General features: G+C 47.2%; 1 protein-coding gene across 1 annotated transcript in view; it reads right to left on the minus strand.

Moving 5' to 3' along the window:
- Positions 1–1,024: 1,024 nt before the first annotated feature.
- Tgfa (transforming growth factor alpha) overlaps positions 1,025–21,519 on the minus strand; it is a 97,014-nt gene continuing 76,519 nt past the window's right edge. Inside the window, exons 3-6 of the mRNA XM_047521828.1 lie at positions 18,750–18,870; positions 9,508–9,657; positions 6,651–6,760; positions 1,025–4,940 (exon numbers count right to left, since the gene is read on the minus strand). Coding sequence (XP_047377784.1) covers positions 4,933–4,940; positions 6,651–6,760; positions 9,508–9,657; positions 18,750–18,870 — 389 coding nt within the window. The 3' untranslated portion in view covers positions 1,025–4,932. The remainder of the gene's footprint in view (positions 4,941–6,650; positions 6,761–9,507; positions 9,658–18,749; positions 18,871–21,519) is intronic.

The raw sequence follows: 21,519 nt of genomic DNA on the forward strand, positions 1-21,519 counted from the left end.
CGCCTAGGACAGGGGCCAGACATGGACACAGGGTTCAGCAGGCAGGCAGCCTCAGCAGGAGGAATACTTAGAAACTGAGCAGAAGCAAATGTGGGGACTAGCGGAGAATTCCTCAGGTTAGAAACAAAGTCTTCAGGTGTCCTTGAAGGCTGGGATCATGAGAGGAAGATCAAGTAAAGGTAGCTGGTCTCTATTCTCTTAGGAGGTGGTAAAGGCTTCATTGAGGGACAGAGGCAGACCAAAGAACTTGGGTTGAAGAGTTAGGCTGATACTTAATCCTCTGGGTCTGTAAAATAGATTTCACGTGTTCATCCCTCACTACAAAGAGCCTGAAACTTCTTTTGGGACCAAGACTTCATGCCATTCATCAACTATTTCACCCTCAGCTGCTACTCCTTGAGTAGCCCATCTGTTGGACATATGAGGCCCATGTGTGGGTGAGGAGTGCAGAGTGTTCACCATGGGCTTCCAGGAACTGGGTTAACAGCTTTAGAAATTTCCTCAGTCAGATACTGGGCAGTGGGAATATGACGGGAGACAGGCAGGCCTGTCGGTTCCCTCTTCTAGTTAGAGCAGAGATCCCAATAAATATAGTTGTCACTTTATAATGGTTATTATACTTGAACCATGAGTGATAAATTGTTTCACTTTCTCTGCAAAGTTCTGCAAAGTTTTTTTTTTCCTAAAAACATAGCCCTACACTAAACTTTGTTCTTTCATTGAGTCCTCCAGCTTAGGTACTCAAATTTGGGCATGTATCAGAATCACCTGGAGGACAGACAGATTGGGACACCCCTAGAGTTTAGTAGGTCTGCTCTGTGACCTGAAGATTTGCTTTCCTAACAAGCTCCTGGGCAACCCTGCTGATCTGGGATCATACTTTGAGAATCACAGCTGTTAACACATACACTCTACCTTGAAATTTCATGATTTATTTGAATTTTGTCAAATATTCCAGAATTATTTCCTTCATGTTAGTCAGTCTTCCCACTCAGAACTCAAATCCTTTGTGACTTGGGTTGTATGTCATCTATTTTCCTACACATCAATTAGCACCGTTGGATACACTTTAGATTAAATTACTTCTATATTAGGAAGAACTTCAGAAAATTTTCTTTAGGAAGACAAGGGTCAACTATGGTGAATTTCAGAATTCCTACATTTTAAAAAACATATTTACTTTTTTTTTTTCCTCCTTAATATTCTAATCGTGTTAAAGAAAAACTCCAGTCTTGATTTAGGAAAAAAAAGTGTTCATTCCTTCATCCTTCCAAACAAGGTACAGTACAACTGAACAACAATGCATATTCCTGAAAAACACAACTGTATCTTCTATTGCTCACTACTCTTTGTAATTCAGATATTAAGGAAAAGAGCTGCTAATCACATTAACACATTACAGGAATCAAAATTAACTTACCACACAAAATAAATTAAAACATTAAATATTAACCTTTTCAGTGCAACATATACAGAAGTCAGAGTAATAAGTTCTAAAAAAAAAAAAGCATCAGTTTTGTTGTAATGAAAAGTTGAACATTTCAGTAAATTATTACACTGGGAAGAGGGGTTGCTTTTCAGTACTCTGTGTGTGTGTGTGTGTGTGTGTGTGTGTGTGTGTGTATACATACACAATACTAAGTCTTTTCAGTAAGCCTGGTAAGATCAATGGCTAGAGAGAACAGATCTTAAATTAGAACATTTAAAACAAACGTGTGTGTGTATTTGTTTCTGTGATGTTCCCCTTGGTTCTGAGCTTGTTGATCATTCTCCCTCCTTGGCATGTGGGGGGAGAGAAAATCCCAGAACCTATTAAGAGGTTGGGCCTCCTGAGCAGTGTTGGAGCATCATTAGCCCTGCCAATTTACCTGGAAAAAGCAACCAGTGGTTCACAAGCCCTGGAAAATCTGGCTGGGAGACACCAGACAGTTTTCTATACTTGCTAAGAACATCCTGCCCTCCCAAGAAGCTCCAGAACCACAAATTCTCCTCCCTCACCAACGTAGGTAGATGAGTGTCAATCCCTCCTTTCTCCTTGCTCAGGAAAAAAGCACCTTAGGGTCATTGTGCCCACCTCTTCTGTAGGGACACATGGCCAACATCTCTTGCTTAGTTCCACATGTGTCTAGCTGGAGCCCTGTCTTCCAGATATGAACTGGCTGCTGTGTATCTTTCCAAGTAGAAAATGTTTCCTGCCAGTATATTTAATGTCACAGTCTGTAACACAAAGGGAAAGTCCAGGTTTTGTAAAAGGTTTGCAGGTCTTTAAAAAACATTTAATGGGGGCTTTTCATGGTCTCCTGAGTCACTGGAAACAGCTATGTTCCCCACTGTTAGGTGTGTGACTGCTTAACAGGTCAGGTCTCTGGGATGATTACCTATCTGAACATTTGGCCTTCCGAAGGGCAAGGAAACAGGAATTCTGCAGAGATGGCATGTGAGACACATTTTTACGCTAAGAGGAGAGCCTTTTTATAGCTAATCAAGGGACTACCATTGCCCTGAAATGGCACAGGAATCCAATATTTGTCATTGTTTGACTTCTAAAAGAGAACTTGGCAAAGAAGCAAGGCCATGCATATCCTGGGGAGTGGACAATGGTCCACCAGGCCTGCCTCAACCCAACTGCAGCTTCTCACCCTTTTCAGACCTGCTGGTTTATGAAGGACTGACACAGAAGGCACTTCTGAGGGGCACATGCATTTGAACCCCATCACTGCATGAGTGGACAGGCACAAGGAAGGGGTGCTGGTGGCTGTGACTGGCGGGACCTGAGAACTGGAACGTTCACAGATCAATCCAAGGTGTTTGTGGGGAACCTCTGCCTCCGCCAGCTGTCCACCCTCATTGTCTCATACCTCTGCAAAGTCTCTTGGATGCCAATCACTGATCATGTCTTTAGGCTGGATATTGGTCCTTCCATCCATTAGGTGAAAAAAGCCCAAGAAAACATTTTCATGTAAATTCATACTCTTTAAGAGCAGTCAGACCTCCAAGAGTCTCTATTAGGCCAGAAAAGATTGTCTTAAAGTAAAAGTGAGACTCTTTACTTTTATTAGCCTCTCTAAGCCAGGATCTCAGAATTTCAGGAGGGTCTGATGAGAAAGTTGAGTGCCAATTGGTACCTAAATAAGAAACCAGTGTCAGTTGATTGGTCTCTGAGCAGGAGGCTACAGTCGGGCCTTGGCCCACGTGTCTGCTGCTGTAGGGACTGACCCAATGAAAGCAATTTGAACCTATTATCTTTAACAGTGAAAAAAAGTGGAGTTGTGTCAATGACACTGTTGGGGCAAGCTCTGAACAGACCCAATTTCAGCATTCAGGGCTCATGGGTGACCATTAAATAACCAAAGTTAAGACATAGGTCAGGTCTTTGCCTTACTTATTAAAAAAAAAAAAAAAATCAGACTAAGGAAGAAGAATTGGGGGAGGACAAAGTTTTCTAATAGAAACCTCAAGCCAACTTGACATGTTAAAAGTCCCTTGATGATGTGACAAGATGGTGCACTGAAGAGTTAATAGGTGGGAGTCTTTTACTTTTCAAATATTAGGAGTTTCCTTGCATCGGAGTTTATTATTTCATGGTTATTCTGTTTCCAATTTTGTCAGTTTGAAGAGACCCACTGCATCCCACAGGCAGGACCAGTGGGTCAGAATGTCATCAAGTCTCGGGAGAATAATTTTGCCTCCTCTTGAGTGGAAAATGAGAGACTTGTTAGTATTTTGGTTAATAAAACTGGCATCCTGAATGGAAGGGGAAGGAAAAACCCGTGGGATACTTCTCTGAATGCTTGAAAATAAATAGGAAAGTTAAATTTCTTCTTTTAAACATAAAGCAACAAACCAACCAAGCACAACATGGAAAATAAAGGACTGGTCCCCTTTCACAGATTCAGCCTGAAATGCCCATGGCGTGCTAATGCCCAAGCTGGGCTCATGAGGAAGTTGATCCATTATCACCAAACAGTATGTATTGTGTTTACTCTGTGTACACACACAGCCCCTCTTGTCCTCTCTCCACAACAGAGGGCACAGGTCCTTGCTGCTAGGTTTGCTAACTTTTCTACCAGAATGTATCTGGGGGCATTTACCTGTCTTGTGTCTTTAGATATCATGACCTCTGAGCCCCAATTTTTGCTCCTGTCAGAACCCCATTCTCTGGTTCCATCTCCATAGCCCCTGAGAGGCTTTCCCCAAGACATTTCTAGTAAGTCTAACTTATCAGTCAGCAACACATACATTAATTCCTCTGTGAGTTCCTCTGAAGGGGTTTATGCTCTTTACATTGACTTAAGAAATTAAAAATAAAACAAGTAACCATCTAATAAATATGAAATTATCTCCAAGGGTGGCAACAGTATGGGAAGGTCTTCAGCATCATGTGTCCATGGCAGGTGTCGGGCTAATTGAGGGCTTCGTGGGCAGAGGACGTGACTTCTCTTAAATTCGTCTTCATGTAACAATAAGCCATTTCCCCTTCACCACCTTCAATGCCAATAAGCAGATGTGAGAAAATAGTAACAACTATAGAATCTCCAGTATTGGGCAGGATTCTGTTGAGGGGAGGTAGCCCATTGAGAAGAAATACAGCCTGGAATCCATGACTGGCGGGAGACCACACCTGGAATCAGTGACCTATGTCCACGTCTGATGGAGGTAAACAGGAAGGCCACCCCTTTGCAGTGATCACTTAACCAGTCTTTAATTGTGGTCCACTGATTTCTTCTCTAGAGCATACCAAATCCAAGTAGACAGAGTTCTCAATAGAGTTTTGAAGGCCCACAGAAGATGAAAGGCTGCGTAGGTGATCACAGGCAAAGTTGGAAAGGTCCTCCGGCAAGTCCCAGGGATCCCTGGAGCTGCTGACCTAAAGGAGGCCTCTCTCCATCAGGCTGCCACAGTCCACCTGGCCAAATGCCTCCTCTAGGCTCTTCAGACCACTGGCAGGAAAGAAAAACAGGTTAACAGTGTAGGCCAGATCCAAGCCAAGCAGGGATGGAGACTTGGAGATGGCATTAGCTAATGTCACCAGGTTCTCTTGAGAAGTTAGGCAGAGTCCCAATCCTGCTATCTCAGCCTCAGGGGAGCAACTTCTGAAATTGTGCTTTCAATGCCAAAGGAAGTCAGAAGGGTGACAAACTGAAATGAGTTGTAGCAGAAGAGAAGGGAGGTACCCTGTCATTTGGGACTCAATTCAACCCAGCTTGTAGAGCTAGTTTCTCTGTGAATGGTAGTTTGATGTGCAGCCCATAGGGCTTAGGGGTAGAATGACTTCCCCCTAAGGACCCATCATTTTTCAGTAGATGCTCCCTAAGAGTCTCCTCTGTGGTTGACATAGTCCTCAGCTCCTGAATCCAGTTCAGCTTGGTTATCTACCTGCCCGGGTTTGTCTGGTGGTACCTCTGGATGTGTGGAGGGGAGTGCCCTGGCTCCGGGTGAATCACTTCTCCAACAGGGCTCATGTATAAGTACCCCTCCCCACCCACCATTCATCCATCCCTCAGGCCCAGCAGGCCTGATGGTGCATGAGGTCATGGGGACATGTGCCATTTCAGAGAGAGGGGCTTCACCCTCTCTCTGAAAGTTCATCTCTGAAAGGTCAGACCTATTCATGGTTCAAAGCTAACATCTCAAATGTGGGTAGGAAAGTGACATGAAGAAGGAACTTATTCTATACCATATGACTACTGAGAATCAGACAAATGCTATAAAATCATGTTTTATTAAAATAGTTAAACATTTTTGTAACGGTGTTACAAGAAAAGAATATCCACCTTCATTAGCTCCATGGATGGATGGTCCCTCCAGGTAGTGGAAGAGAGTTATGAGTGGGGACTCCAGAGGCCCTGGTCCTCACCCTCAATTTTTCACTGACTCAGGAGACCCAATTTAGCCATTGCACTCAGGAATCATTATCATCTTAAGGACATTCTAAGAATTAATGGATGTATGTCCTCAACAGCTGTCATCCTCCTAAATCTAAACTACTTCTCTTCCAGTTACCTGATGATTGGCCTCCACTGATTGTCTCCTGGCCCCCTAATTCTTCAAAAGGAATTTTAATATGATGGACTTGGACAAAAGAGCATCTCAAGATAGCTTGTTGATGTGGGTGAGCCTTTTCAGAGTGTCTGGATAAACTTTTGACTCCAGGAGACCAGAGCCAGTAATGCTCAGATTAGAGTTCCTGAGCTGCCTTTTGGCCCCACGTCCAGACATCCAATCTTCATGGATGTCGATGAAAACATAAAACAAGGTTAAACTTAAGAGCATTAGATCTAAGACTGTGAAGGTCCTTATAGAACTTCCACTGGCCAATGGGAAAGGGGAAGAGTGAATATTGGAGTGTCTACAATTTGGAATATACTAATTATGTGTTTTGTGTCAGTACTCATCTCATTTATACAACATCTTTTTAAGACACGAACAGGTTCTGTGATATTGACCTGTCAAAGGTCACAGAGTCACCAGTAAGGATAAGAGCTCCATGCTAAGTCAGACACCTTGGAATAAACCAAACCTGACAGTAGAATTAAATAGCCTCCCCCTTTCTCCCCTCTTCCTGCTCGAACTTCTGCCCCAACTTGGAGAAGATGGTCATTTTTTTCCACCTGGGTGTGCCTCTCGAGGTCCCCCAAATAGCCCTTTACCTGTTTCTGAGTGGCAGCAAGCAGTCCTTCCCTTCAGGAGGGCGCTGGGCTTTTCATGCTGGCAGACGAGGGTGCGGCACCACTCACAGTGTTTTCGGACCTGGCAACAGCTGTGGAGGAGGAGAGGAGACGGTCTGAACTGGAGTTCGGCAGGAGGCCTGGCTGGGCAGCTCTGGGTCTCAACTAGCCTCCACTAGGGTCCTCTAGAGGTTCTGGCAGCAGAAGGAGTAAAGAGCCCTCGAAGTTAGTGGCCTTTATGGCACAGGCTGGCCAACAACAAAAGTACCTGTTGGCTGTCCCCAAGTACCAGCACCCTTTCTGAAGCTCTGCTCTGGACTTACTGGGCTACATGACTTCAGCTTCCCTGGGGGTCAGAGGGGACTGACCAGCCACCCAGCAGCTTTGTCCATAAAGAACCAGCGGAGAAATCCCATAAATGTAGTAGAATGAACATTAGAATTGGGACCGGTCACCACCCTCAGGCTGGCAGGGCTGCGAGATTCAGGGGGCGGTCATTCATCAGGCATCGCCAGGAGTGAAGCAGGAAACTTGGATGGGCTGAGTTGACCCACGGAAAGAAAGAGTGACTCATGGATCCCAATGGCTTTGAATCCTTCTTTGAGGACCAAAATTCTCTCGTTTTGGAAAATCCAAGTTTTCTGTAAACCTATGTTATCTGGGGTCTGGAAGCATAAGGGTTAAGAAGGCTCCTGTCTCCCTCTGTGGGCAGGAATGAGCAGTTTTCAGAGTTAGTGTGCTCAAAGAACTGGGGAGTCCCAAACAGGAGCCGGAAGGAAAGCACCAAGACACACCTTGCAGCCCTGGGTTCCATCCCCAGCACCACAGGTCTGAGTCTGTGACTCAGACTTCAGGTTATTTCCAGGTAATAATAAAAATAATGACCTGAGATCTTGAGAGCTGTTTACCTTGGGCTAATACTAGGAAGGGCTCCATTCCCACTCATTCTAACCTTAATGTATATATAATCCATGCACACGGGCTGCAGGAAGTTTCCAAGCTGACATGAGCCCAAAAGCAGTGGTGAAACAAGCCAGTGGCTGTGCCTCTCTTACTGCCAGGTGGCATTTCATGAACCCCACTCCAGCCTCCCTCTCTGCCCTGCCCTGGAATATGAAGCTGGGAAAATTACTAAGCCCTTGAATCTTTGGGCAGCAGTGCTGAGAAGGGCCCCTGAGACCTTTCTGCCTAAGCTGCCTCGGTCACAGATGGAAAATGAGAGGTCAGTGCCGCCTGGGGCACGAGGCCCTCCTGAGTTGCAGAGTCTGGGCTGCAACCAGCTCCTTCCATCCTGGAAGGCGCGAAAGGCCTTGATTCCAGGCCCCTCAGTGATACTTTCTTGCAGTCTTGCCCTGGTCATTTCCCAGCTGGGGTGTCCCAGGACAATAGGATCGAAGCACCTAGAGCCCTCTAGCATGGGAGGAGCTGGTCCCGACCTGAACTGACTCAGCAGTGCCCCGATCGTTCCTGGCAACCAGCAGCTTGGGGAAGGGGAAAGTTTAATCTCCAGTAGGGGCAGGGACAGCAAATAGGTGGGACTGGTCACTTTCCTGGGAATAGATGTTATCCAGGTATCCAGATTGTTCCTGTTCACAGAGAATCTGGAAAAATCAGCTTTTAAGTCCCTCTGGGGTGTTCCACATGGGTTCTTAGTCTTGTTCATAAGGGTAAGAATCCTCTTGGCTCTGGAAACAGGGTTATGGAAGCTCACTGGCCATGAGAAGTGAGGCCAGCAGCACAGCAGGTGACTCCTCTTCCCCTGGAAGGGTCTCTGAGTGTCAGAGGCTGGGCTGTGCCCCACCTAAGTCAATGCTTCTTGTCCACTCCCACAAATGTGCTTTCCCAGGATGCCGGTGGGGGAATGGATTTTGCCTAGGGAGGAAGGAAAGGCCACCCCAGTGCAGATGCCATCCCCCCTCGCTTAGGCTGACTTGGTCCAGGGGAAAGGTGTGAGCAGGCTCTGGCTACTGCCACAAGCGTGGGCTCTAAGAGGCACCTCATTTGTTGTCAGAACCAGGGACATGAGCTTCAGATGCCCAGATAGCATCGGACCAACAAATCAACAGGACAGAGTCTTTTTGTCTGTGTGAAACCTAGGCAACCTCAGAGGGCTGAAGTCTGGCTTCCTGCATTAACATGTGGCTGTTCACTCCAGCCTTGCCACAGAGGCCTGTCCACTGACTGTCTCCATTATGAGTCAACTGGCACGACGCTGCCTGGCAGCCTGTGACTGACCTGAGAACTCTTTCTGCATAGCCTGAGTTCTTGCTTCAGATACTACCTGGTAATAAATCTGACTCCAGAGAGCAGTTTTCTTGGTGGAGCAAGCAAATGAGGCTAAGTTTCTCCGGGTCTAGGGCTCAGAATAGCAGGCACAGAAACTGGATTTTGGAGGATGAAGGAGGAGTGGCGGGACGAGGGGGAGGCTGTGTTGGTCATCAGCATGTAGGAATGGCAACAGCGGCCTTTGATGTGACTTTGGAATTGGCAAAGTGCCTTCTGCAGAGAGAAAGTGCTTCTTCTACTGCCCAAAGGAGTCTGGAAGCTGTTTCCAGTTCTCTCTGGAGCACCTGTCCATTCCTCAGTAGAGAGGGACTGTGCCTCTGGTTTGACATCGGCTTTGGGTACAGACTCACCACAGGGGACCCTCCCAGGATGCTCCAGGCCCTTACACAGCTTGGCTGTCACTCTGTGCCAAGAGTCGTAGTTCCTCTTATCTTTGCTTATGTCACTCACAATTCACAACAATCAGCTGTGCTGAGGTGGCCCTGTTAAGTGGCCAGGCAGCAGAGGTCCCTGGTAGGACATGGGACCTGACTTGGGGGCAGCAAATACTCACTGTATCAGCACACATGCAATGATGAGGACAGCCAGGGCCACGATGGAGACCACTACCAAGGCGGTGATGGCCTGCTTCTTCTGGCTGGCGGCCACCACGGCCAGGAGGTCTGCATGCTCACAGCGCGCGCCCACGTACCCGGAATGGCAGCTGCGGAAGAAAGGAATATCAGCGAACTCCTGGCGGAAGGTCTTGTTCCCTGGTGTTCAGGGAGGGCTGGTCTGAAGCCACCTAAAACCCATAGGAAAAGCAGAGAGGGGCTTCCAGCCTTTGCTCCAGGACAATGGTGTCCCTGCCACAGGCCGTGTGTGCTAGGAGGAGGGGAAACTAATTCCCCTTCTTCCTGAGCAGAAGAGGTGCTTGAGCAAAAGCACTTCCTAATTGTTACTATGCTTCATCTTGGAATAAACGCAGCACATGTGTTTATGACAAGAACTTCATTTTGGCAGTTCATAAAAATCCAGGTTATTTTTAAACCAAATGTTTATTCAGAATTTCGGAGGAGAGAGAGAAAATACGTTCAACGAGTTGGAGACACAGGCTGTGCTTAGCCTTTTTAAGTTTAATCAGTCCTGCAAGTACTTGCTGGGTGGCCCAGTGCACAGGGACTATCCTGAAGGAATGAGCAGGGGGATCCTAGCACCACCCCCTGGGCACTGTGAACTGAAGTCACCAGTCTTGCGGGAGCCCTGGTGTCCTCATGTCCAACAATACCTGACCTACCTCCACTAGAGGATTAGGGCACAAGGGAGGTCACGTGTGAGCATGCTGGTGCGCTCATCACCCACACGTGTGTGGGGTCGCTACTCCCGAGTTTCTCTGGCTTTGATCCTGACAATAATAGCCTCCTGCCCTGCACAAGTGGTTCTCATCTCACCAATGGTTCTCTAGAATGTGCTCTAGCCACAAGAAAATCTTGGTCATCTTCCTTTACAGGTATCCTCCCCTCCCCCAAGCATGTGATTCTTCTTAATAGAAGACTTAGCTCACACACGCTAGTCCCTTTTTATTGTCAATGAAAATATCTGAACCACCTTCTTAGCGGGTGGAAGCTTCCTTCCCATAGGGACTTTTTTGAGGGGCAGTCCCACATCACATGCTGGATATAAAGTTTGTTTTGTTCCCCACCCAGACACGGCAATAATAGCTAAACCTTCTTTTAAAGTTTGCTTTTTTGATTAGCCTGTAACCTTTCCTTGTTCCTTTGAAGAACAAGGAAAACTAAAAGGGAATTAACAGTCTTGGGGCACCTGCCATAGTGCCAGGCTGGCCCCAGGGCCATTACACTTGTGATCCCCTTACTTTCATGTCAGAAAGGTACTTGGAGTCATAGGATAAACATGATGCGTTTCCCTGGAGCACAGATTTTGGTCCAGTGTTAACAAAAACTGAAGTATCTTAATGTTGAAAGAACAGGTAGAATATGAGGTATGTTTTATGGGAAACAGAAGATGTTGAAAAAGTTGCTACTGAAGGTTAAACCTGGGAAGCCAGGGCATAATAAAGCTTTCTGTAACTTATTTAAAGGTAGTTGTTGATTTAAATTTAGGTATTTGTTCAGTTTTGTTTGCATATTTCATTCTGTATTTGCCTTTCTTGCGCCTGTACCCAGGTTCATGGACCGGAGTTGGGTGCTTTCCTGCACTGTGCAGCTTTGCCGATAAAAGACTGGGGTGGGAATGTCAGAGTAAGCTCTTTAACACAGAGCTGGCTTTTGGTCTAGTCTTTCATCTTGAAAAGGTAAAAGGTTTTAATTTAGCAAGGTGCAAAGGGTCTGCAGTTTTGGGTGAAGAAGGATGCTGAGGAGGGCCCCCTAGGATGGGAAATGGCCTGTAGATTCCCTACAGACTAGGGAGGAGAGAGCAGACCCTGGATGGTGGAGAATCTCTGTAAAGACTTCTCTTGGAAAAGGATTGGGATCACTGAAATCTAATTAAGAATACTCTTAGGGCTTGAGGTAGTGCACCAGGGGTGAGTTTTGTTTGGTTTGATTTTAACAAAACCATGCAAAGGCAGAAGTGGAAAAACGGGGTACTGGCCCTTTTCCACAAGGGGGAAAGTGACAGCGAACTAGACTCGAGGCTGGGAGGTGACTGGCTCAGGCGGTGCTGACATCTAAGATGTGTCTAAAGAAAACTGGGCAAAGGTCCCTCCTGTGCCCACCTGTCTTGCAACCTTCCAGAGAGGCCATCTGAGTTGTGGGCTTCCTCTATGTGATGTTTCGTGCCCCATCCCTGCAGGGTCCTAATCCACCCCACACCATCTAGGTTCTAGTCAATCCATGTTGTCTCCCGGCAACCCCGCTGGCCCCCTGTTAAATACATGCCTGCACCCAGCAAAGTGATTGGCACCTGGGCACTCAGGATGCAGCTGCAGAATGAATGAAGGGCTGCTATTTGCTGGTGCTAACTCCTGTCTTCCTGGTCTGGAATATTCTTCCTTAGACTCTAATTCAAAGGTCACATTCTCCAAAAACATATAATTTACATACATTCATTTGCCCAGTCACTCATCTGTCCATTTTCCCACCCCTCCTTCAGTGGCGCTCCCTCTTCTCCTTTGAACCCCTGCAGGACCACGCCCACTTCTCTTCTCCCAACCTCCTTGCTCCTGTGGGGCAGGCCTGGCACTACGAAGTACCCTGCTTCTCAGTTTCTCTCTGGGGGGGGGGGTAAGAAAAAAGGCTTGGTGACATTTTTTAAAAATAATTTTTTCAAGCTGCTTCTAATATTAGACTTAATTATGCTGATGATTTTAGGCACAGGTCACACTAGGAAAGAGAGTCACTTCACCTGGCTGTAAATGACTCATGCTTGACTCAGCTGCTGTCCTCTCCTTTACCCCAGGCAGGCACTGGTTCCCACCTGGCTGCCCATGAGAATCATCTGGGAAGCTCTGGAAAGCCAGGGCCGAGGCCACACCCCTGGAGACACTCATCCAATTGGTGTGGGCACCAAGGGGATTCTAGAATGCAGCCAGGCCTGAGAACCACTGAGGGAGAACTACCATTTAAAAGCATGGAATCAAAAACCAACAAGTTCATCTGCCAGTTTCCCTTTCTCTCTTCCTCTGAGCATTTTCCTAGGGTGGTAGCCCCCTCCTATCAGATGCTGGAGAAACAGGAGCTTTTGCATCCCCATTTAAGAAAAGAATCTGATCAAAACAGGAGTTATTTGATGACCAAGGTAAATGGGAGATGTGTGATTGACCATTTTCTTACACCATCTTTCCTGTCTCAAGTAGGTTGGTCATTTGTCAAACACAAAGTTCTGGAATGCTAGTTCTGAAAAAGAGCCTCCAGAACCACATTCAGGAGCTTCCCCATAATAAGAGGAAAAATGAAATGAGATGCAAGAGAAAGAAAGAACACAACCGAGGGGGGTTGAGGAGCATGTCTGAGCAGCAAGAGGATCCAACAGGACTGGGACAACAGGGTTCTGGGACAGCAGGCGGGTGCCTGAGGTTTTTTGTTTCTGATCCAGTTTGAAGGTTGCTTTGGTGCTTTTTGTAAGGAGCAAACATTGTGGCTCTAGGCCCATTTGAATATGAACAATTAAAGCAATATTTTTTCCTTCTACTAAGCTCTTTTAAAACATTGGGATTTGAAAATGCACGTAGAACTGTGTTCTTAAAAGATTTAAATTTTCTCCAACTAGAAAAGGAATATTTCCAAGCAGATCAGAAAACCCATAAACTATAACAAAGCAGGAAGAAGAGCCCACATTGATGCAGCCCTCACCCCACATGGCTGCCAAATCGACATGTTTCCTTTTATCTTATTTATATATTGTTTTAAGCATAAATTTCTCATTTAACATCTCTGTACCATTTTACTGTCATTACCAAACTCTGCAAAAATTATTTAAAAATGGCAGTTTGGTAATCTATACACTGTAGTTTGCTTCTCCAAACTCTAATCATTGAGACCATATCCAACTGTGCTCCCATAACTAATGCCAAGTAATTATCTTTGTGCACACATCTTTGTTTGCATTTGAGATTATGTCCTCAGGACAGAATCCCAAAGGTAGGTACAAGATGGCACAGACTCTGCAGCTAAATTGTATGGGTTCAAAGCCCTTTTCCCACTTCTTGCTTGTGTGACCTTGAACGAGTTACTTAACTTCTCTGGGTCAGATTCTGCATCTTTAAATTGCAAAAGTAATAAGACCTAGTTCAAAGAGCTATGAAAATTAAATGAGTTAGTGTCTTATAAAGTGCAATAAACAGTGCCCAATAAAAAGGAAGGGCTATATAAGTGCTAAAAAGGTAAATAAAAGGATGGGAACATTTTTAGGGCTCTAGAGATATGTTATCTTCCTAAGCAGTGATGTAGTCTTTGGTGAGAGGCTAGTACCCTGATTACTAGCCAACTCTTTTGGCATAGGTCCCAAGATAAAGTCTTGGATGAGACGGTCCAAAAACCAAGCTGAAATGGCTTAGAAATATGTTTTACACTAACTTGCCTTTAACATAGAGAAATCCCACAGGGCAGGGGGAGGAGCGGGCATGCTAGATCCAGTGGCACCTGTACTAGGATTTGCCAAGTCCTGTCGTCTCTCCATTCCAGGGCAGGGAGGATGGTGGATCAGCCTTTGCAGCTCTGATCCAAGGATCCTGTGGGATGCCTACCTATCTCCTCCTTTGAGCATGACCTTACAATGTCTCTGATATATGGTGATCCCTACAGCAGCTGATAGCTAACACTTGAGCTCTTATGCTGTGCTAGGAAGGGCTTGCCTGGTCCCCTGTGCTGTCCTCTAGAGGTGCTGTGACAATGACAGAAATGTGTCTATCCAGGGAGTCTAATGCAGTAAGCCACTGAGTGCTTCAATGTGGCTAGTGTGACTGAGAAACTAAATTCTAATTAAGCCAATTAGTTTAAATAGCTCCACATGACTAGTGGCTCTTGTCTTGGACAGCAGTTGCTTTCTATAATTATCACTGAGTCCTCATTACAAACCTGTGAAGTATTAGCAATCCATTTTGTACACAAAGAAATTCAGGCTTAATAGGGCTAAATCACTTGTGGGAGAACTGATTACTAGCCTGCTGGATTTTAACTCAGGAGCGTCTGATCTCTGAATCCATTCCCTTGACGTGTCATTATTGTGCCTGGTGTGACCCTACCTGGTGCGGGTGGAGGTGGGGAAAGAGGGGGAAAAGTGCTTTCTCCAGATGTGTGGATGAGAGGGACACCACACCGAAAAGATGGGAGACCTACACCAAGCAGCTCATGATGGACCGACAGGCAGACCGTCCCCGTCTCTTGGGAGGTGGGCTGTTGGTCATGGGCAGCCTGCTGTGTGCATCAAGGGCCATGGTGTCTCTGGATGCTCGACTATTCAGATTCCACTGGGATGTGCTGTGGCCAGGGCGATGTGCAATGTTTTCCTTGGCTGGCAGCGATTTGTTTTCACACTTTGCTGTGGGAAAGTTGTCAGGGAGTTCGGTCACTGGAGCATTTTGTACAGGTGAGAAACTTCGAACTAGGTGCCTCTGGTTGCCGAAACTAGAGCCCTTCAAGCTTGCCACTGGGGTGACTTCCGTCAACTGTTTTCTTTTGTTTGAAGGCTTTTGCAGGCAGCAGCCCAACAGTTTGAGGAATCCGCCTTAGGGAGAAGTGGTGCCTAACCGCCCATTTCTATAGCTTCCCTGTCTTTGCACATTCTCTGGAGTCATAAATGTACAGACGAACAATCCAGGGCTCCCGTGGAGCATAAATGTTTGAGGATGATTTTTCACTACCTTTGGCCATGTCTGACTAGTTACCTAACATTTTGTTATTGTTGTTGTTTCCTCATCTTACAGTACAAATTGTCATTTTTAGCTTTTCTGGAAACTTAAGACTTATTCTTATTGGAAGACGAAGTCTGAAACTATTTCAGAATGAGCTCTCTCTTTTGAACCATCCTCTTGGCTGGCTGTGGGTTCTTTATAACACCATGACAGATGGGGCCATACCTCAGGCTATGTCAGTTTTATTGACCAGAATGTCATGTGTGTCAGCTTCCCAAAGCTGGGGCGGGTTCTTAGAAGCAGAGACAGAATGTTCTGGCTTTCTCTGCATGGACACGGAGTTTCTGGTCTAGTGGGAATTAAGTAGTTAGAACATTCTTCTGGGGACTGTAAATATAAAAAGGTATAAGGTGTGGTCCTGTCCTCCAGAGCTTACGAGACAGCAGGGCAGGAAGGAGGCAAAGGGAGCCCCATGCCACAGCTAAGGGTGTGGCTTGCTGGGCTGGGCGCCCTCAGCATGCTGTGCAGGTGGGAGGGTACATCCCTCTCCTCCTGCTGCGCTCTGCTGGGTCAGAGCCAGAGGGGCCTGATTTCAGGTCCTGCCTAGGGCCTGAAGGGTGACCGAGGGTAGTGCAGTAGACTCATGGAAGCAGAAGCTAGGGACTGCCATTGTGCTTTGGTGTTGGGGTTTATCAGAGAGCAGTGGGGATGGGAACTTCAGAGGGCAGGCCCTGTCTGGGGTGGTGGGTACATCCAGTCCCAGCCCAGCACTGCCTGCCTTTCTTCAAGAGAAACTGGGCATCTGCAGGGAAATGTGGAACCTAACTTCTAAATCACTGCCAATCAATTAAAGCCACCAAAAAACAGAGTGGAGCATCACCTACTGCCACATCATCCTTGAGGGCTGAATACTGCCCCCGGGCTGCCAAGATCCTGAGGGAAACTGAGGCAAAGCGGTGGTAACAGTTGGCACAGCCATGCCTCCCCAGATGGCCAGAGTTTGTAAAATGCCAGGTGTCTTGGCTATCTCTCGTTCTTAGGAAGAATTTGTTAAAAGTCTGGTCAGCAGACAGCTTGGGAATGACCTTGACCTCTCTCTGGAGGAAGCTTTATCTGTAAGGGAAGAAGTCAACACATTCCTTGGGAACAAAAATAGCGTAGTGATTTGGGGTGGATTTTGTGAGCTGAGGCAGGGTGTCCTGTGGGCAGTAGCTGGGAGCGTGGGTTTTGGAGCTGGAATAATTGGACTGAATTCCATCTCTGCCCTACCAACTCTGGGCAAGCTGCTGACCTTCTCTGAGCTTCAGTTTTCCCCTTCTGCAGTAACATCTAGGGGACAAGATGCTGTGAGGGATCTATGAGAGACTGTGTGGAGGGTTGGGTACCTTCTCTGACCTAAGCTCCAGCTTTTATTGAGAGCTTACTATTACTAGTAGAAATACTTATCACATGATTGATTACCAAAATGTCATGGTATGTGAGTGGGATGGACAGTCACCTTCCTTGAGCCAAAAACTGGACTTGAGACCCAGACTAGGGAGAGCAGCCCCCCAACCCCTGCTCTCAGAAACGTCAGCCACAGATAAGTTACTGCTTGGCTGGTTGGTGGCCAAGGCTCCACGTTGCCGCTCTCTGGAAGTTTGCTCTAGCCTCTGATCTGGTGGGAAGGGCACCTGAGGAGCAAACCTGAGCTTCTGACCCACTTCTGATCTGAACTTGGTCGAGACTGGCCCTTTGTCTCCAAAGAGGATCCTCCCAACTCAGCCTGGGGCACACTGAGGCCCCTTGCTGGGATCTGGGCAAAGAGGTGGCTTCTACCCGTTGTAGAGACAGGCTTCCAGAGATGTGGCCAAACTCCCTTTAGGGTCAGTGTTTTTCCAGTGACCTGATTACTAATGAAAACAATCCCACAGTCCTCCAGGGGCCCCTAATATGCATTTTAATAATAATAATAATCACCAGTAATGACAGTGCCTACCATCAACCTCATCATGCTTCGGGTTTGCCAGGGGGGAGAGCTCTCCTCTGGGGGAGTTTCTTAGAGCTAAGAACATTCCCAGTGGAAAGGCGGCCAGTTTGCCATCTTTCTTCCTCTCCAGGTGAGGCTCAGAAGGGCCCCTCCTGGTGGACAGGGTTGAGCCTCAGGATGAGGCTTTCCTGGCCCTGGCCCTCCCTCCCAGGCTAGTGCAGCTAAGACCCTTAAGCATCATGCCAAAGAACTCAGTTTTAGGAACCGGAAAGTCTAAGCTCTGCTGTGTGGCTGGGGCACAAGCCCTCTGTGCCTCCCTCACGGAGACCTTGTGAGGATTCCATGAGTTAACACATGGATCGTGCTTTAAACAGTGCCTGGTATAAAGCAAACGCTTAATCAATGCTACTTTTTAATTAAATTTTTGCATTATTTATGGTACTATTAGGTTGGACCATATGAAACTGCTGGCTCTTGGCCATTTTTGACCTATAAATACATCCATTTCATATGGAGAACTACTCATTAGCTGGGGAGTGATTTTTGTCCCCCCAGGGACATTTGGCAACGTCTGGAGAGACACCACTGAGGTGGGTAGTGCTGCCAGCATCCAGTGAGTAGAAGCTGGCAAACATCCTTCAAGGTACAGTTCAGCCCCCAAACAACGAATTATGTGGCTCCAAATGTCAACAGAGCCAAGGTTAAGTATAGGTTCACCCACTAGTATTTAACTCCAGGAGTCTTAAAACATCTCTTTCAAAACTGACATGGCTCCCTCTGCCTGGAGGACCAAGGCTCACTTCCATCAGGCTCTGGCCTCCAGCCTTGCCTCCTCACATCTCGTCTGTGGGTTGTAGCATTGGACCTGTAATAGCAGGGGCCGCTCCCCTGACAGTCCAGGCCTGGAGCAGACTCTGCTTGTCCCACCCGTCCAACCTGACCCTTGCCCAGGGAAGCTTTCCTCCAGTCCCTTTCTTCCCCCACCTGGGTGACCACAGCCATCACTGGTGGCTCCTAACGAAGGTGCTTCCTGGGTTCCACTCCTGGGGATTCTGATGCAGGAAGTCGGGATGGGACTCAGCCGTCTTTAGGAAGCCCCAGGAGGTGGAGGGAGGCCAGGTGTGGAAGCCTGATGCGTCTTTATTCTGCGAGCCCTTAAGGACGTTAGTCTTTGTGTGCACTTCCGGCTTGTTTCATTAGCGGGACTGAAAAGACACTGGAGTGCAGAGTCCTCCTCTTCACACCTCTGGCTAATCAAAGGTACCCATCCCAGGGCCTCGCCCTCCAGGAAGGAATGCGAGTGGACTCAACTCTAATTCAGGAATTTTCTCAACTTTGCTGAATCAAAAAGTCATCTGAGATGCTCATTAAACATGCAGATCCCGGGCTCAAACCTCCTTTCTGCCTCAGTGGCTCTGAAACCTGGGTCTTAGCCACCTGGTTTAGAAGCAGGTGTCCTTGGGCCCGCGGCTCTGATTCTCCAATGAGCCCAATGTCAGAGTGCAGGATCACCCGAGGGCCTAGGGATACTTACACACATGCTGGCTTATCCTCCTGCACCAAAAACCTGCAGGTTCCATGAAAGCAGAACTGAGTGTGGGAATCTGGGCATTCATTAAAATGCGACACGACTGCTGCAGCCACAGGCGGATCTGCTGGGGAGAGAAGACACACGGGGCTCAGATCTGGGCACCGAGGGCACTTGCAACCCTGTGGCCCCCACCCCACCAGTCAAGGAAAGTGGAGACCCTGAATGCTGGGACTACCTGTTCCACCCCTGGGGAGCCCCCTCCAAAATTCACATTTTAAAATTTCCACCCTATAACTAATACCCAGTGCAGGACCACAGTGCCTCCATTTGGTGCCTTCTGCCTTTCCTTTTCAACGATAACAGTCTCCCCAAAAGATCTGGTATAATTCAAAGACACCAGAACAATTCTATTATTTCAACCTAAGAGCTACTCATTTCCCTTCTGCAAAGTGAGTGATCAATTTTTTTTTTTTTTAAATGATAGCTTTTGCTGTGTGTGGTGGTTCATCCTCGTAATCCCAACAACTCGGGAGCCCGAGACAGGATTGCAAGTTTGAGGCCAGCCTCAGCAACTCAGCCAGGCCCTAAGCAACTCTCAAAAAATAAAAAGGGCTGGGGATGTGGCTCAACAGAAAAGTGTCCCTGGGTTCAATCCCCCATATGTAAAAAAGTGTTAGCTTGTCTAAAAAAAGAAAATCTGTTTTCAAAGCAAAACACCAGAAGAAAGATACAAAGGAGCCTGTGACCATTAGAGTAGTTAATGATACAAAAAGATGTTCACGATCTATTGTAAATGAAGTCAGTGTGTTGAATACGGTCTGTATGGTGTGTTTGACTGAAAGAACACAAATGAAATTGAGACCTGCAGGAGTCTGGGGAGGATACGCTAAGCTGGTAGCAGGTCTTCTCTTGGTGCTGAGGTGAGGAGAGATGCAGCTGGGTGATTAAAGCAAAGGGATGCTGGGAGAGCAGCCACCCTCTTTGGGAAGGCAGGATCAGGCCTTCCCCACAGTGCTGAACCCACCCTGCTCAGGAGCTGGGCTGCCTTCCCTGGCTTTCAGGCAGGGATAAGACTAGCCAGCCAGGTCAGACCTCTGTCAGGCATGACACACCAACAGGCCTGCTTGCTGACCAGCACCTGAGGTTGATTTTGCTCCACACTGGTCTCATTCTGTCCAGGTGGCACTTAGGGCACCATTGGTAGATCCTTCACTATGGCAGGTGGGTTTCTACCGTGTCTGGGGAGAGAGACTTTTCCACTTATTTTTTTCCACAAAACACATGATTTTGGAGCTCTTGCTCTCTGAGAAAGGCCAGAATCTTTCACACTGTGAGGCTTAAGACCACTACAAGTGTCAAACTCATGTTCTCTATTTATGAATTGCCTCTAGAAGTGTCACAATTTAAAAAATCCCATAACTCCACTGGAAAAAAAGCACAGGTTGAAGACATGACGGAATCCTTGACGTGGATGGCAAGAGCGTGTGTGGTGGCTAAGAGCAAGCACTTTGGAACCAGGGCGCCTGGGTTTAATTGTGCGTCTGCCACCTGGAGGGCATGCTTAGCCTCTCCTAGCTGGCTTCTGCATCCAAAGATGGGGGTTGAAGTACCTCCTAGGTGGCTCTGAGGTCTAACCAGGTAACGCTTAGGTCTTGTGCCTGATGAACTGTCTGCTACAGACCACTGAGCTGTCAGTCTGATTATCCTCACTCACAGTCCCAAGATAATTCCTGAGTGGGGTACGGCCCCCTCTTCACTGCCCTCGATGTGGAGACACGTAACTAGCAGACCAATATTCCCTCCAGCCCTAGAGACGGTTACGGTCATAGGTGGAGATGTCAGCGCCAGGCCCCTGGCTGCAGGATTCTGTGGAGCGGAGTTCTGGGGCTGCTGTGGTCCAGCAGCCTCAGCTGTCTGCAGTCAGCCACCTGGGGACTGAGGAACAGCGCAAGTCACTCCCAACAGTGGACTCGGGGATGCTGAGTCGAGCAGGGAGGGTGGCTACGGTCTACATCACTAGCTTCTCTGTGCAAACATGGAGAGAAAGGAGCTAGAGGCCAGAGGATCTAATTTGATTAAGATATTGAAAAGGCTTTTGATAAGCTCCACAAAAGGCCATTTAAACGTTCAACCACCTCCTATTGGCTAGAGGAAGTCCCTTGTCAGCGCTTTGAGCCCAGCTCCTCCAAGCATAGTCTGTGGACTGGCCAAGAGCTTCATTCACATCCTGGAAGCTTGTTAGAAAATCAAGGTCACAAGCCCCACCCCAGATCTACTGAATCAGGATCTCTGAGGTGGGACCCAGGAATTTGTGTGATAAGTTTTCCCTGTGAATTTTTTAGAAGTCAGGTTTGAGTTAGGGCTGTTATGTGGTAACATTTGCCCTGCAGAAGGTTCTGATGCTGTGCTAATGTCTGAGACAAACAGGCTCTCAGAAAAGTGATGGGAGTCCCACAAGGGATCCTTTTTGGATCTGGCCATCTTCCAGGTTTTTAAACTCCTCTGTGTCACTAGTGCCTTAAATCTGCTCAACTGTGGTTGAGTGTATTTTCATTAAGTTGACACTCTAAGAAATCCTTGGTTCTGTCTTTTGGGAACACTACTCTCCAAAACGACCTGGTGAGCAGTGGACTCTGCCAAGGTGTCCTTTACCATCCACTGATGGGTACTTTGCCTCTTATCATAAATGACTTGAGAGGTTTTATAAAACAAGTACTGCAGAGTGTACCTATAATCTCAGAGACTTGAGAGGCTGAGGCAGGAGGATCCCAAG

This window comes from Sciurus carolinensis, chromosome 13 (assembly GCF_902686445.1).
Source record: "Sciurus carolinensis chromosome 13, mSciCar1.2, whole genome shotgun sequence".
Classification (NCBI taxonomy): domain Eukaryota; kingdom Metazoa; phylum Chordata; class Mammalia; order Rodentia; family Sciuridae; genus Sciurus; species Sciurus carolinensis.